The 18657-nt window shown below is 37.0% G+C and overlaps 1 protein-coding gene across 3 annotated transcripts in view; it reads right to left on the reverse strand.

Annotated features, from left to right (window-relative positions):
- The window catches only part of LOC150102033 (rab GTPase-binding effector protein 1-like), a 555334-nt gene that overhangs the window by 231694 nt on the left and 304983 nt on the right, over positions 1-18657 (reverse strand). For all 3 annotated transcript variants that reach the window (XR_016549014.1, XM_090400151.1, XM_090400153.1), the window contains one exon: positions 18043-18188. Coding sequence is in view for 2 of the 3 variants with exons in the window: in XM_090400151.1 (XP_090256277.1) it covers positions 18043-18188 (146 nt within the window). In the remaining variant the exon portion in view is untranslated. The remainder of the gene's footprint in view (positions 1-18042; positions 18189-18657) is intronic.

Genomic DNA, 18657 nt, shown 5'->3' on the forward strand with positions numbered 1-18657 from the left:
ATATTCCCATGCTTTCTCGACTATTTGTCGTAAAGTGAAGATCTGATCCTGACAGCCTCTATTTGGCCTGAATCCAGCTTGTTCTTCACCAAGCTTTTCTTCCACAATTCTTCTCAACCGTTTCTCAAGTATACTTGCATAGATCTTGCCAGGAACACTCAGTAGGGAAATACCTCTGTAATTCTCACATTCAGTTTTATTTCCCTTCTTATATATGGGTACTATGAGAGCTCTACTCCAATCATCGGGAATTCGTCCCTCTGTCCAGGCTTTCTGACTATGCAGTGCAGCCACTGTAAGACTCTTATACCACCATACTTCAGCATTTCTGGTCGAATATCATCTACTCCTGCTGCCTTTCCACATTTCAAGCCTTTGATGGCTTTTTCTACTTCAAGTATGGATATGTATTCCTGACTGCATGCCTGGTCAGTGTTTTTTATCACTGTGCTGTCATCACTGCTTGTTTCATTTAGCAGTTTTTCAAAGTAATTACTCCATACTTCAAGGATATCTTTTTCTCCTGTTTTCATTCCACCTTTATCATCTCTAATTCCTTTTACAGCACTCTTTCCTCCATTCCTAAGCTTCTTCAACAACCTCCAGAATATTTTGCCAAAGTCCTCCCATGACTTTTGTTTAGCTAGTTTTACACACTGTTTAGCTTTCTTACATTTGTCTCTGTATTCTGTAAGAGTAAAAGCTGACTTATTTGCCAGGAACTTTTGATATGCTTTCTTCTTTTCCTTCACTGCCTCTTTAACTTCCTGTGTCCACCAGGGAGTTCTGATTTTTTTATCTTTGCACACAACCTCACCACATGCCTCTCTGGCAGAATCAATCAATGTTTCCTTCAGAGTTTGCCACTGAATCTCCAAGGTTTGATTCCTGTTCTCAAACTCTTTCATTTTCTTTTCAATAATATTTCTGTATTTTAGTCTACAGTTTACATCTGAGAGCTGCTCAACTTTTATTCGCTTTAAAACTTTCTTAAAAATTACATCATTACTAACTTCCTATCTACAATTTTCCTCCAAATCAGTCTGTTACTTGTCAAGACTCCAACATTATCAGATCTTATATTTCTATCGTCTAAGGCACTTTGTAAAAAAAAAAAATAAAAAAAAAAAAATAAAAAATGATGGTACAACATGCCTATGAGCTAAGACTTTTGTAAACATTTGTGTGAACATGGTTGGCTCAGTAAATAGCATACCTGATCTTAAGCCAACAGTCTAAGGTTTGAATATTGACATTGATATGAATGTTTGTGAATGTCCTTAGGTATGAGATGAATATCATCATCTAATGTGAAAACACTGCTCCACTTAATGGAGGCCTGAAGTAGTTTGTAAAGCTCATGTTTGATCTCTAGACCCAGGTTTCCAGTTTACGTATTTACAAAATAAAATAAAATAATAATAAACTATATCCCATCAATGGTATTAATGTACTATAAATTTACAACCTTTCATGGTAGGGGTTGCATAAAATAAACAAACACACCAATGATCAGTATCCAACAATTATCAGCTGGTCATAGTTCAGAACATCATTATGATGATAATGAACAATGACATACTCAATCAAATGCAGTGACCTGAGTAATAGTGTTTCCATGATGTTGTAAAGTTGTTCTTTTGAGAAAAAGGGCACTGATGATGATAGGACCATGATAATCATACTTCCTCAACAGAAGAATTTTATTTGAGTCCGATTTTCCAAAATATCCTTGCTAAGTTCCTTGAAAGTGCTGAGACACACAACTCTGGCAATGTAATTCTTCTGACACAGAAGAATTAATCTGTGCTGTCTTGGGATGTTACACAAGCTGGTGTCCAACTTGCATAAAATCTTTTGAGCCATCACCAGAGTACAGCACAGATACTGATTCTTGATCAACTTCAAGCATAAGGACATGACACACACCAATTCCAGTTGGTACTTCAGAGAATCTCGACTGAAAAGTTCGTTTTGAATACTAAGCAAACCTCACGAATCTGTTTTTCTTCTTCTGCTCTCCCTTTCAAAAAAAAAAAAAAATTTCTTCTCTCTTAATTGATCATAACCAGCATAGCGAGTTTCTGAAAGGACAGCAACATCAATGTTAAGTGTCTTAAGTTCACTAACAAAAACAGCTCATCTTTCAGGTTGACCAGCAACATGATTATCCATGAGTGTAAACATTCCATGTTGCAAAGTAAATGCACTGTTCTTTTTTTTTTTATCATGGAATGAAAATACCATTGAATGCAGTTCAATGGTATTTTCCAGTCAGAAATAAGTGAGGCAGATTATTTTTAGCACACTTTTCCTAGTACCCTCTGAAGTAAGTAAAGTGAATTCTAAAAAGAGCTGTTCATTCTTAAGTGTCGTTTCATTACTAGGAACTTCCAGATTTATAGTGCTATTCTTATTGACAATGCAATTGCTAGAAGAGTTGTGTAGGGATGATTGTAGTACTTATCAAGATGTCCCACCTTTTCTCTCTCTCTCTCTGTGTGTGACTTTTTTTAAAGATGCTGGAAAAGTTGGTCATAAAGAGAATTCAAGAATGGATGGAAAGAATATGATACTTTATGAGGGGAAACAATTTGAAGAATATTGCACAGAAAAGAAAAGAATGGCTAAAAATTGTTTTGCAAGCTAAAACTCAAAGAGTTGTAAACTAGAAGAAGAAGAGGGGAAACATGGATTTTTGTGAAGGGTTAGTCATGCCTTAATAATTTACTAACTTTTTATAAAGGAATGACAGCTTGAATTGGATAAGGAAATGGCTACATGATTCTACTTAATTTTGCAAAGGCATTCGACAGAATACCACATAGAACTCTGTTACGCAAATTAGAACAAATTGGAATGGATACGACACTGGTTATGTGGATAAGAGGGTGGCTGCTGGACAGATATCAAAGTGGTATACAGAGAAGCAGAATCCAGGCGAAAACTAGTGACTAGTGGCATGCCAAAATGTTTAGTGCTTGGATCACTACTATATTCAATTGTTTGCTGATGGTACAAAATTAGGTAGAGTAATAGTGAATCAACGCAAAGTGAAGCGCTTGCAGGAAGACTAAATAGTCTGTCAGTATGGGGAAAATATAATGGGTGTCAGTTTAATGTGGAGAAATATAAAGTTATGCACCCATTAATGGAACTGTAGTACTCCAGGAAATAGATGAGGGATTTTGGGGTGGTGAAAGACAGAGATGTTGTTTATTATTTTAACGGTATAATAGAACACAGAAACTAAGTAAATAATTAATTTATTAACTTGATGCTGATATTTCGCTGGTGTTATAACCAGCATCTTCACAGCACAAAAACACTGTTTGTCACAATATGCGAGACTAAAACAACATGGTGTACTTAAACAAAATTGTAGCAGCAACACAAAGACTAGAATCCTGATTTTGGCACCCTCTATCTTAAAAAAAAAAAAAAAAAAGCTATCATATATTACTAGAGTCCTAGAAAAGTGCTAGATTTTTCTTAATATGACTGTCTCCCAGATCTTCGGCAAGTTAATACAGCCATATTTGTTGAGATTTGGAGTGTGCTTTAGGGCTTCTGTCGCCTCTAAGAACAATCTCTCTGATTTATATGGGTTTCTGTGTAGTACTTTTGTGTTTTTCTAGTTGATCCTGTGTGCAGGGGTATCCAGAGCATGGTCTGCTAGGCCTGACTTCCCATAATGATAATTCCGGACGTATCTTTTATGTTCGCTGATGCGGCTATTCACAGTTCTTCCTGTTTGACCGTAGTAGGCTTGATTGCATGAGCAGGGTACTTGGTAGACTCCTGGATGTGATAAAGGAGGAATGCTGTCCTTGGGTGAGCGGATGAGGGTGGCTAATTTGCTACATGGTCTGAATGTAGTGCGTAGTTTATGTTTATTGAGAATTCTTGAGATCTTTTCGGATGTGCCTTTAATGTAAGGGATGGTGACTGTTTTGCTGTAGTTCTCTGTGGTGGATGGTGGGAGGGGTTTCTTAGGAGTGGTTAGTATTTTGTTTATTTTATGTGGATTGTAGCCGTTGGCCAAGAAGGTGTGGCGTAAGTGAGTCAGTTCAGCAGTAAAGAGCCATGTCATTGGAACAGATTGCTCTCGCTCTATGGGTTAGCGTTTTTAATATGCCATATTGTCGAGAAGGATGATGGTGTGATTGTTTGTGTAAGTATCTGCCTGTATGTGTGGGTTTTCTAAAAACTGAAAATGATAAGGAACCATCTGGGAGACATGTGATGAGTGTATCCAGGAAGGGCAGACAGTTGTTGGCTTCCAGTTCCATAGTAAAGTGGATTTTTGGATGTTGGCTATTTAAATGTGCTAAGAATGTTTTCAATGTCTCAGGGCCATGTGGCCAAATAGCAAGCACATCATCAACATAGCGTAACCAAAGTGTTGGTTTGAGAGTGGCTGTATTGATTGCTTGTTTTTCCAGGTGTTCTATGTAAAAGTTGGCTGGGGGGGGGGAGCCCATGGCTGTCCCATCAATTTGTTTGTATATTTTCCCTTTCCATGTGAAATATCCTGCATGTATTGTGAATTTGAATAGTTCAAATATATCAGGGGGGAAGTGGGACTTCAGTAGATTGAGGGTTTCTATTAGTGGTACATTTGTGAATAGTGAAGTGATGTCAAAGCTTACTATTAAGTCTGAGCTTTTTAGGGTAAGGTGTTGTAAGATGCTTTTTAGGTGTGCTGAATTTTTGACAAAGGAGGGAGAATTGTTAGTGAGAGTGGCTAGTAGCTTCGTTAAATGTCTAGCCAGTTTGTATGTGGGACTATTTATACTGTCCACAATTGGGCGTAGGGGTGTGCCTGGTTTGTGAATTTTTGGTGCTCCATAGATCCTTGGTGTTTTAACATGGAAGGGTTTGAGTTTGTTAACTGTGTCTTTGGGCAAGGATGTGACTTCTTTCAATAATTTTAGTGCCTTATTCTTTTGTGTGTTGGTGAGATTGTGATCTATAATTTTGTATGTTGACTGATCTTGTAATAGTGTGTGCATTTTGTTTTCATATTCAGTTGTGTCCATCACCACGGTTGCATTTCCTTTGTCTGCTTTTGTTATGGTAATCTGGCTGTTGTTGTGTAGCTCTTTTATAGCAATGAATTCCTTATGTGGGATATTATTTTTGGGAGGCTTGGACTTGATTAGGATGTTGGCCACATCTAAACGTATGTTGTTAGCTATTGTTGGAGGCAGGTTGTATATTCCATGTTCGATGGACGCCATTATTTCGGCTTTTGGAACTTGCTTGGGAGTTATGGCAAAGTTGTGCCCTCGACTTAAAGCAGTCGTGGCTTCTTTGCTTAAGGTGAGTGACGATAGATTCACGACAACGAGGTCTTGTTGTAATTGCGGTCATTGTATGGTGTTCCGTTGTTGGAGATTTTCAAACTTATTTTGGTGCTGGTTTTTGACTATGTCAAATTCTTTTTTTGCCGTTGCGTCGGTGATGTTCTCAAGATCTGCCAAAGTTCCGTATTTAGAATATTATGCAGTGATTCTCGTAATGCGCTGATGGTTGTATTTGCTTGTGCTAATTCCAGGTGAGTGGTGTTAATCTGTTCACGTAAAAGCGCTACACTCGCTTGTTTATAGATGCTTCGGGCTTTGGGCGAGTGGAACTTGTTTTTGATTTTAAAACAGTTCGGTATTAATTTGGTGTCTTGGCACCTCTTTAAGAAGGCTAACCTGTTTAGTTGCCACGCCAATTTCAACTTCCACTTACCTTACTGTCGCGTCTTGCGTACAATATCGTCTCCGTGAAGAATCCTTAAACGTGTGGACAGACTTATGTGTTCGTCGAACATGTTATTATTTTAACGGTATAATAGAACACAGAAACTAAGTAAATAATTAATTTATTAACTTGATGCTGATATTTCGCTGGTGTTATAACCAGCATCTTCAGAGCACAAAAACACTGTTTGTCACAATACGCGAGACTAAAACAACGAAAAAGATCTCAAGAATTCTCAATAAACATAAACTACGCACTACATTCAGACCATGTAGCAAATTAGCCACCCTCATCCGCTCACCCAAGGACAGCATTCCTCCTTTATCACATCCAGGAGTCTACCAAGTACCCTGCTCATGCAATCAAGCCTACTACGGTCAAACAGGAAGAACTGTGAATATCTGCATCAGCGAACATAAAAGATACGTCCGGAATTATCTTAGAGAAAATAGTGAAGAGGAAAATACAAGATTGGATAGAAGAAAATGGGATACTGTATCGGGGACAGCATGGTTTTGTGAAGGGTAGGTCATGCCTTAGTAACTTGCTCACGTATTATAACACAGTGACGGCTGAACTGGATAAGGGTAATGGGTTTACAGTGATTCTACTGGACCTTGCTAAGGCCTTTGACAGGATACCACATGGAATTCTAATCAGTAAATTGCAGCATATGGGAATGGACATAGGGTTGGTGAGATGGATAGGAGGGTGGTTGACGGAGAGATATCAGAGAGTGGTTTACTCAGGAGTAGAGTCCACAAGACAGCCTGTGACTAGTGGTGTGCCACAAGGATCTGTTCTTGGACCACTGCTGTTTAATTTGTTCATAAATGATATAGGAAAGGATCTGAGAGGAACAGTTCATTGTTTGCGGATGATGCGAAGTTGGGTAGGGCAATAGTGAATGCAGATGACGTCAAAATTTTGCAGGATGATTTGGATAGATTGGAGGTCTGGGCTAAGGAGAATGGATGTCAATTTAATGTGGCAAAATGTAAGGTTATGCATTTTGGGGTGAAAAGATTGGCAGCAGTTTACTGCATTGGTGGAACCGTGCTCCAGGAAATTGATGAGGCATGAGATTTAGGAGTGTTGGTGGATAAGGAATTGAAATTTAGGGGACGCATTGCAAAAGTGGCCAAATCAGCTCATCAAATCACTTGGTTGCTGAAGAATACGTTGACAAGCAGAGACCAGCAGGTTATTGTTCCTCTGTATCGAGCCTTGATAAGACCCCATCTAGACTACTGTGCTCAGATTTGGTCACCTAGGTTTCTTCTTGATGGGGAGGAGGTGGAGAGGATCCAGAGGCGAGTGACCAAGATGATAGCAGGTCTGTGGAATGAACCGTATGAGAACAGGTTGAGGATTTGTGGGTTGCAAAAATTGGTTGATAGGCGGAGGAGGGGAGATATGATTGAGACATTCAAATTACTGAAGGGTTTCTATAAAATTAATTCAGAAGATATTTTTGAGAACAGGGCTGGTTGTGGAAGGACTAGGGGACATCCATGGAAACTGAGCAAAAGTGTGGTTAGTAAAGGTGTTAGAGCTGGGTTCTTTACTTTTAGAGTAGTGAATGAGTGGAATGCACTCCCTGAGTCTGTGGTGGATGCTGTGACAGTGAATGAGTTTAAGGCGAGGTATGATAGATACTGTATGAATGTCAAATAGTTGTGATGAATATGATTTGGGGCCTCCCTCGATGAGTCTAATGACTCCCTGGAGTTATAATAGTAATTATCATTATGGGAAATCGGGCCAAGCAGACCATGCTCTGGATACCCCTGCACACAGGATCAACTGGAAAAACACAAAAGTACTACACAGAAACCCATATAAATCAGAGAGATTGTTCTTAGAGGTGACAGAAGCCATAAAACACACTCCAAATCTCAACAAATATGGCTGTATTAACTTGCCGAAGATCTGGGAGACTGTCATATTAAGAAAAAACTAGCACTTTTCTAGGACTCTAGTAATATACGATAGTTTTTTTTTTTTTTGTTCCAGATAGAGAGCGCCAAAATCAGGATTCTAGTCTTTGTGTTGCTGCTACAATTTTGTTTAAGTACACCATGTTGTTTTAGTCTCACGTATTGTGACAAACAGTGTTTTTGTGCTCTGAAGATGCTGGTTATAACACCAGCGAAATATCAGCATCAAGTTAATAAATTAATTATTTACTTAGTTTCTGTGTTCTATTATACCGTTAAAATAATAAACAACATGTTCGACGAACACATAAGTCTGTCCACACGTGAAAGACAGAGAGTTGAAGATTAGAGGACATGTTGCTAAGGTAGCTCATAACATTACTTAGCTATTGAAGAACACACAAGTAAGGATAAGGACATTGTTATTCCTCTTTATAAGGCCTTGACATGTCCACATCTGGATTACTGTGCTTAGGTCTGGTCTCCTGGGTTTCTTGGGGATGAGGAAGTGGCAGAGAGGATTCAGAGATGAGCAACCAATATGGTGAGTGGTCTGTGGAATGTTCCCTATCAGGATAGATTGAGGGTGTCTCATCAGAACAGATGAAAAATATAGAATATGATAAAAACATTTAAGTTACTTAAAGGGTTTTATAGGTAGCTCATAAGATTTACTGCAAGGGAAATGTTTCAGCACTTATCTAGAGGGGGGGGGGGAGAACAAGATGTCATCCCTGGAAGTTGAGTAAAAGTGTGGTTAGTAAGGGTTTGAGGACTAGATTTTTCACTGGGAGAGTTGTGAATGAATGGAATGGGTTGCCAGAGTCAGTTGTTAGTGCTTTGTCTGTTAATGGGATTAGGAGAGGTATGATAGATTGGGTGGATGAATTGCATTTCCTGTGATGCGTCTTTGGATTCCATGGAGGTGCTCATACAATAATAATAATAATATGGGTATGTTGGTGCACTACAGCAAACACTGTACTGAAAGTAGGAGATTTCCAATTCCAATTGGTGATCTGTGTCCTGCCGCAGTATTATTCCACCATTTCAATCACTGAAATATTCTCCTGCTCATTATCAAAAAATTAAATCTATTAAGTTCAGTTAATTCGCACTATAACAAACACTGTTATAACAAATTCACTCAAACTGCCACCTACTAGAAAAAATCCTGAATGAAGTCCTATAGACTACTTTAAAGAAAATTTGTCACAGCAATTACCCACTTTAATGAATTTCATTAACTCTGCACTGGAGTAAAGTCAGCAAACCTTGATGCAGTCTACATCCAAGAACGCAAGTGGAGATTTTTATAGGAATGAAGTCAAATCAAATTGCAAAAAAGTTTCCATTCTATACACCAGCAGACAAATTTGGTAATAGAGGAATCAGAATCCAAGTCAACAAACGGATCTATAGTCATATCTCATGTATCTCCAAAGCCTCTGCAAGAATGGCAATAACTTTAAACTCTAACCCAAAAGCAGCAATAACCTGTATCTATGCACCTACTGACACCTCAAATGAAAATTCAAATATCACTGGAATGACCTAACTCTTCCTACCATACAAACTCAGTATAAAGAAGCACTAAAAACAAACTAACATAAGGCCCAATGCCTGAAGAACCCATCTCAGAGCTACACTCATATTGTACAATCCATCCATGAAGTAGCAGCAAAAACAAAACTTTGATCACCAAGACTTCATCTGCTCAAAGGAAATAGGTAACATAAACCACTGAAGAACTGATAAAAAAATACAATGACATTAAGCAGCACATGTACAATCTACACACTCGACTAAAACTAAATGACCAAGTATATATGGTCTTGCGAAATGACAAGGAAAACCATATCTAAGCTATCGGTCAAAAAATAGAATTCTCTCAAATCTCCATAAAACCAGAGAAATGCACCAAGGAAAGGAAAAGGAAGCCCAACAGACTAAGAATAAAAGCAAAATATGGTAAACTAGATGCTGATTGGATTTTAACGGTATCGGTGCAAACAGATTGAAATGCTATTATATCCAGCATCTTCAGAGCACACAACCACAATTTGTTACAGTAGCGAGACAACCGCAATCTGGTGTAACAGTGGGACTAGTATGAGTAATTGTAGCATGCAACTCCTAATTAGGTGCCATCTAAATTAAAAAAAAAATAAAAAAAATCCATTCATTTGGTCTTAGGATGACCGTCTCCCAAATCTTTGGTAGATTTATACAGCCATACTTGTTGAGGTTTGGAGTATGTTTCAAGGCCTCTGTTGATTCCAGGAACAACCTCTCTGACTTGTAAAAGCTTCTGTGCAGTACTTTTGTTTTTTTCCAATTGATCCTGTGTGCAAGGGTATCCAAAGCATGGGCTGCCAGAACCTACTTGCGAAAGTACTGGATATATTTTTTGTGTTCATTGAGGCAGATGTCCACAGTTCTTCCTGTCTGTCCACAGTAGGCTCGATGACATGAACAGGGCACTTCATACTCTTCCTGAATGTGATAAAGAAGAGAATCTGTTCTTAGGTGAATGGATGAGAGTTGCCAATTTCAGGTTTAATAACTCTTATCCATTCACCTAAGGACAGATTCTCTCCTTTATCACATCCAGGAGTCTATGAAGTGCCCTGTTCATGTCATTGAGCCTACTATGGACAGACAGGAAGTGGCAAGTCGGATCTGGCAGGCCATGCTTTGGATATCCCTGCACATAGGATCAATTGGAAAAAAAGAAAAGTACTGCACAGAAGCCTTGAAACACACTCCAAACCTCAACAAGTATGGCTGTATAAATCTACCAAAGATTTGGAAGACAGTCATTTTAAGACCAAATGAATATTTTTTTTAAAATTTAGATGACACCTAATTAGGACTTTAGTCTTTGTGTTGCACACTACAATTACTCATACTAGTCCCACTGTTACACTGGATTGCAGTTGTCTCACTACTGTAACAAATTGTGTTTGTGTGCTCTGAAGATGCTGGATATAATCCCAGCGAAATATTGGCATTTAAGTTAATAAATAGTTATTTTCTTATCAATCTGTGTTCGCATCTATACCATTAAAATCCAATCAACATGTGCAACGAACACATAAGCCTTTCCACATGGTTATGGTAAACTACAAGACAAAATAGTGTGAAGAACCACTTTGAAAGCAGAATCCAAGTCATCAATAAATCATCAGTGAACCCCACTACAGGTACTTTGCCAGAAATAATCCAAAAAGAACTTCTCATTATGTATAATAATTTTACAATGCAAGAATTAGAAATGAACTAAAAACCCAAAAGAATGAGAAAGCACCTTAACTAGATGGTATAACAGCAGATCTTACTAAACATGGAGGAAAACAGCTTTGGAAACAACTGTTAAATATAATACTTATACAGCTGTATCACAACATTTTATCAGAATGGTGAAAAGGCCAATACCCCCCCACCCAAAAAAAAGGCAATCTAAACAACCCAAAAAATGGCAGAGGAATCAGTGAAAGTCTACAACAGGATATTTCTAAACCAAATTGAACCATATGTAATACCTCTTCTACTCAAAAATCAAGCAAGTTTCTTGAAAAGCAGAAACACTGCTGAACACATCCACTGCCTCAGAAGATTGGCAGAAGGATCAAGAAATAAAAATTTCCCTTAATCTTCAACTTCATAGATTTCTCAAAAGCCTTCGATTCAATCAATAAACAAAAAATATTCACAATTCTCAGTTATATGGCATTATCCTTGAAATAAAGCAATAGCAGGAATGTACCAGAATTATCAGCAAAAGTAAGTTAATGGAGAGAGATGACTGAAAGCTTTCCCATTTCCACTGGAGTTGTTCAGGGAGACTACTTGACACCATATCTTTTTATTATTACCCTTGATTATGTATTCAGAATCACAGAAGGAGCTCTTGAAGATTCAGCAGGACAAACCCACATAAGCAGGTCTCTATTTTGTAGATGATGTTGTATTGATTAACTCTAACATTCAGACCGCCTAAACGACTTAGATAATTTATGTAAAAATGTAGCACAGATTGAGTTGATAGTCAATAGAAGTAAAACTAAAGTCCTAAAGAAAGAAAACAGAAGGAAATATTAAGCTAAATGACCACATTCTTGAAGAGTGCATATGATTTTCAGAACCTTGGTTCCTACATTGATATTTGGATATAGTGAAAAGAAAGCACAAAGCTCTTCAGTTCCATAAAAGTTTAACTAATATCTGGAACTCCAATCTCATCACCACAAATATCAAAATTTGTCTGAACAAACCACCAGCCAAGCCATATTTATATATGGTGCCCAGACACCATATGTCTGGGCGCAAGACACCATAGCAGTTAATATCAATAGCTTTGGGACATCCTACCTTGTAAACAATACTAGGATATACATGACAAGATCATATTCCTAATACTGCCATTTTTGAAGAAAGCCAAAAAAGAACCCCAAACAGAAACATTTCAAAAAAGTCAACTGAGGTGGTTGAGATAACTACCTTCACTTATGTTCAGTGCTCTAGCTCTCTACAGGCAAACTAATGAACAAAGAAGAAGAGAAAGCCCAATAAAACAGTTTTAGCAATACATAAGCAAACTTCTTTTTCGAAGATGAGGCTCATAAACCATCTGACATTTACCATTTGACACAAAACAGAGCAATCTGGCTCACTTTCATCTAATAGACTATCTCATTAAGTTTTTCTTATATGAAGATTTCTGTATATATTTCCATATTCATAAATGAATAAATGATGAATGTTCCTGTGGTTCCAATGAGTTCTCTACAGCAAGAGTCAACAGCAGATAATTATTCTGGAAATGCAAAGTGATTCTCTCTCTCTCTCAAAAATATATATTAATTTGTTATTATAATTACAGCTATTTTGCCTGCTTCAGTTTAGGAGTATCCCTGGTATGTAATTATAATAGTTTATAATGAGGAGTAACATGGGAGTTTTCCCAGAAATAATATACATATATTAATTTGTAATAAATGCCTGCTTTTTTTTCCTAATAAAATAAAATAACAAATAAAATAAATAAAAAAAATAGAATTATTTTGAAGTTTTGGTGGTTGTTATAAAACATTTTCACGAGATTCTGTGAATAATCTTGCAAATTTAAAGTAAACTGTAACGAAGACTCATTTCTTGCCATTTAATATGATAGTGATTATGTTGAGATCAACAAATCCACTGCATGAAATGAATGTAATCCATATTTATTTAATATCTCACATGAGCAGACTGCAGTAACTGAGATTGCATGAACAAGAAATCAGTATGCAAAAAGAAGAGAGGTGAACAGGATATGAACAAGAGATGAGCAATTTTCTTTCAGACACACCTTTGACACATGGAGTAGTTATATAGAGGTGTGTGGTTATTAAATAATGAGACTGGTTGCAAAAATGTGGTTTTATTACAATTGTACAACTTAATTGTTATCCCCTTCAACATACTCCCCTCCTCTATCTATACACCATTGCATATGAATTTTCCATTGTTGGAAGCAGTGCTGCATTCGCCTGCCTGAAAATTAGTGCTCTTCAATGCAGATTTCAACTTTGGAAAAAAGGTAAAAGTTGCATGGAGCTAAGTCCGGCGAGTAAGGTGGATGTTCCAACACTGGGATCTTCTTACCAGCCAGATACTGCTTTACAGATGGTGCACTGTGGGCTGGGGCATTATCCTAATGGAGAATCCAAGCGCTGTTCTTCCACAGGTCTCTTCTCCCTTACTCGTTCGCTCAGCTTGGCCAGAACCTCAAGGTAATAAGTTAACTGTCTGACCCTCTGGTACCCATTCAACCATTACCATGCCATTGATATATATATATATATATATATAAAAAAAAACGATCACCATTGCCTTCAGTTTTGATTTGCTCATTCTTGCTTTTTTCATTCTCGGTGATGTGGGAGTTTTCCAGTGTTGGACCAGTCATCTTACTCAGCAGATTTAGCTCCATGCGACTTTTACCTTTTTCCAAAGTTGAAATCTGTATTGAAGGGCACTACTAAAGCCGAGAAAATTCAGATCACAGACTTTTGGAAGGAATATAATATTTGTATTGTGAAAAGAATGTGCATTAAACAGGTTGTGAGGCAAGAGCAGAGTGTATGAATGGTGTTTGGAAGAAGCTGATGAAAATACTGTCTGACAACAGATGCAAGACCCTTTGACACCTCTGCACATGGCAGAAGAAGACATATCTAATCTGATAATAGGGTAATCAATGCATTTCATGGGATGAATGTTTGTTATTATACATTGGAAAATCAGCTCTTCTTTTATGAAAATTCAAGTTTTTAAAGTGGTAACTATTTTGCTTGTACAATAGTTGGAAAATTTTACATACAAAGCACATTTTGCGTGTTGGTGATGAATTCATATATCACATTATTCCTTTCTCCCCTTCAACATGAATCAACTCTTCTTGGCACTGTGCCAGCCAAGGTTCTTGCATCTGTGGTCAAAGTCTATATTGATACATTCACAGGATTCGTCACCAACTGCTGTACATTTCATTGTATGAAATGTACAGCAGTTGGTGACACTATGGAAGGACAGCTTGCAAATGAAGATTTTATAGAGTTAGAAGCACAGTAAGTTGAGGAAGAAGAGGGGGGGGGAAGCAGAACATAAACAAACCAATCCCCCCCCCCCAAAAAAATCAGGGGAATTTGCCCTTGTTAAAAAGACGATTCAACTGTTTGAGGAAATGGATCCAAACATGGTGGAATTTGACAAATTAGACAGAATGAGTGATGCAAGCAGCAATTATGACAGAAATTTATGCAGAAGAGAAACTGTGCAGACCAAGTTAGATGCAACATACAAAATTTCAATAAGCCTCCTCCTGCTGTCACCCTCACATCTGAAGATGACCTTCTACAGTCCACAAGTTATACAACTGCTGAACTCAGGATATTTTGATATATATTTCCTTAGCATTGCAAGTGCATTGCTAAGGTAATATATACTGAAGGTTGCAAATGGTTTACTGTTATTTTACTTTTCATTTTTGTGTTATAACTTTAAACTTTAAGCTGGTATTATTTATAGCTGATAAGTGAAGCAAAATAATGTACTAAAATTGTAAATTAATAAGTTTCAATAGTTTTTAACTGAAGGAGCCAGTTGAAATATCAATAAAATGTCATTTTTACAGTAACTAACACACACGTGTTACAACTGAAACAACTGTAAATAATGTCTATAACACTTGAATCTCTCTCTTCTCTGTTCATGTAGCTTCCTCAGTGAGGGGATGCAGCACCATGTCCTTCCAGTTCTCTCTGTTGGTGGCTTTCCTTTTTGTTTCTGCATAGCCATGTGATCCTGTCCGTGATCTTATATCTTCAAGCCATGTCCTTCGCTTTTTGCCTCTTCATCCCTTTTCCATAATTTTTCCTTCAAACTGTTAGTATCCTCTGTCCTGCCGAACCTCTCAGTACATGTCCTGCCAATCTCATCTTTCTCTGGATCATTTCCTGTAATAAAGATCTCTAACTCCTATTTTTATTTTCACTACAGAAGTCTCATTGTTAAACAGCTGCATTTTCTGTTTGGTGTAAATTATTTTTAAAATCTTAAGTACATAGTCTTCTATGTCTAATTTATCTAATATATCGAACATTTTATTATGTTTTACCTGGTCAAAAGCCTTCTGAAAGTCTATGAAGCATATGTAAATGATCCTACTTCTTTCAAGTGATCTTTCTATTAGTATTTTTAGTTCCAAGATAGCATTAATGGTTCCCATTCAATTCACCCAATCACTCAATTCACCACTTATGGCTCTTTCAATTTGTTTGTTAACGATGGTTAAAATTAAAATAATTTTAGATGCATGGGATATTAGGCTCACAGTTCTGTAATCCTCGCAATTTTGTGTATTATGTTTTTTTGGAATTGGTATGCAGATAGATGTTGTAAAAATTTCAGGTAATTGTATTGTTTTATAGATGTCCTGAATGGATTCCACTAAATAGTTACTATTGCCAGTCAAAGCTTTCAGCGGTTCAGCCAAAATATTATCACACCCAGGGGATTCATTATTAGGAAGATTCTTAATTACATGTTCTACCTCCTTTCTTGTGGGTAGAGTGGTATCTGTTGTTATATTTAACTTAAGGTGTCGTGAATCATCTAACATACTACCATCATCATCATAGAGATCTGATAAGTACTCCACACATCTTCCATTTATCTTTTCTTTATTAATGAGTATAACACTTGAATAATAAATGTTAAATGCAACTTAAAGGCTATGTTGAGTTCTGTGCCACAGTATCGGTTAGTGGATGGGAAGGATATTAAAAATACGTGGAAAGTATTTAAAAAAATACTTATATGATATCATATCATGTGTCCCTAAAGTTTGAAGAATAAATACAGTAGGAGTGAAATCTAATTAAATAAGAGATTTGCGTGAAAAAGGTGACGTGGAAGGAATATTGTATGCATAAGGATGATGTCAGTTACAATAATTATAAGCAGCAAGCCAGAATAGTCGCAAGTGTTGTACAGAAAGCTAATTCAAGTTTTAAAAAAAAATTCAATCTGCAAGTTAAAGACAACCCAAAAGAATTCTATTGTTATGCTGCAAGTAAAAGAATGAATGAATTTGAAAGAATAACTCTACTGAATGCAGATGGTATGCAGGTGACTGATGAAGAAGTGATTGTTCAACTAATGAGCAGCTATTTTGCTAAAAGTTATCAACCTGGTATATGCAAAATTGACTCACTATTACCTCTTCACCATAAGAGGAAACTCGTGAATGAAGAAATACTAGAGCTGTTGCACAAACTAAATAAGAATTCTGCAATAGAAACTGATGGGATATCAGCACAAATGTTAAAAGAGTGTTCAGGTGAACTGGCTATTCCCTTGACCATGCTATATAATTTGAGTCATACAACAGGGAAGATTCCACAGGAGTGGAAAGAATGCATGGTAATTCCATTGAACAAGGGTGATGCATAGACCAATGTATCCAGCTATCAACCAGTCAGTATCTCAGGAGTGGTGGTGAAGATTTTGGAAAAGTTGTTTAGGGTTTGCATTCAGAAATGGGATTGACTAAGGGAAGGTCATGTTTTAGCAACTTACTGACATTCTATAATAATGTAACTGCTGAGTTAGACAAGGGTAATAAATGCACCATGATACTTGGTTTTTGCTAAGATCTTGACAGAATACAGCATGGAATACTGTTGCAGAAATTGAAGAATATGGGATTGAATTATAAAATATTGGGCATGGAAAAGAGGATTGTAGACTGACAGATATAAAAAATGTAGTATATGAGGGGTGTGAATCTGCAAGATTCAAGGTAATGGTGTGCCTCAAGGATCCATTCCTTGGTCCATTGTTATTCAATCTGTACATTAATGACATTGGGAATAATTTGGCATGTGACATACAGCTATTTGCTGATGATGCACAAATAGGTAGGGCAATCAGAATTGCTGCTGTCATACAGTACTTATACAATGATCTGAATAGGCTGGATTTATGAGCATGTGAAAATGGCTGTCATTTTAATGTTAGTGAATTTTAAGACATGCACTTTGACGTGATTAGATATCCAACGTCGTATTATATTGCTGGGATTATGCTTGAAGAAACAGATGAGGCTATGGATCGGAGCTTTAGTAGACAGGAAGTTGAAGTTCAAGGGTCATACAGCAAAAATTGTAAATACAACTCAGAAAACAATGGCAATGCTGAAACGAATCTTGACATATAAAGATAAGGAAGTCATTTCGCCTCTTTACAAGGCCTGGATGTTTACAAGATCTCACTTGGACTATTATGCACAGGTCTGATCTGGTTTCTGTGGTGATTCTGATACAGTGCAAAGGAGTGTGTCAAAAATGATATCAAGATGTGGAATACAGATTATGAAGACAGATTCAGAATTTGTGGACTGCAGACACTATTAGCAAACAGGAGAAAGAAAGTTGACATGGCTGAGACATACAAACTGCTGAAAGGATTATAAAGAATTTTAGTAAATGGAATTTTTCATTTTATGGAGGGTAGGGAAAGGACACAAGGGCATCCATGGAAGTTGAGAATGAATGCTGTCAAAAAATGGGTTAGGGCTAGATTTTTGTCTCATAGAGAAGTGCATGATTGGAATGAACTGCAACTGGATGCTATGTGCAAATAGCTGAATGAATTCAAGAACAGGTATGACAGCTCGTGCAAATAGACCTGACTTCTTGAGGTCTCTTAATAATAATAACTTAGATGTCATTTAAAATTATTATTATACAGAGTCAACATACAATCTTAAATATTAATTATCAATAGTGTTTCAACTTACCACATTACAAGAAACATCAGAATCTAATTGATCCATTGATTTTCCATCAGATGAATGTAATCTTCGATGTACCATTGGAGAAAGAGACCGGCGCATGATTAGTTTGGAAGGAGACAATCGTGGTAATGGAGACAATCTTCCAGATTCTAAACAACAGATTTAAACATATATTTTACTTAAAAGTATGATAATAATAATAATTATTATTATTATTACATGACACCTCTAGGGAGTCCAAAGACTCATTGAGGGAGGATATCTACTCTACAACTATGGAAACATAGTTGTAGAGTAGATACACTACTCAATCCACCAACTACAACAAACTGCAACTACATCAATGCCATATACTGCCACCACCGCCACTATTATTTTCACATACAATCACAAACCTCCATGCCCACAGTAGGATTCGAACTCACAGCCTTTTGGATGGAGAGCGGATACACTAATCACTCGGCCAACCAGCCTGATTGGTAATAAATGATAATATCAAAAATAAAACAGTTTTGGCTGTAAGAACATAAATCTGAATGTTAAGAGAATGGGTCAATTTTCAACTCAAAAAAGAATTTTGTATAAGTGATTTTTAAATCAAAAATTCTCATTTAAAAA

This window comes from Typopeltis vanoorti, chromosome 11 (assembly GCF_054136105.1).
Source record: "Typopeltis vanoorti isolate ZY-2024b chromosome 11, IOZ_Tvanoo_1.0, whole genome shotgun sequence".
Lineage (NCBI taxonomy): Eukaryota > Metazoa > Arthropoda > Arachnida > Uropygi > Thelyphonidae > Typopeltis > Typopeltis vanoorti.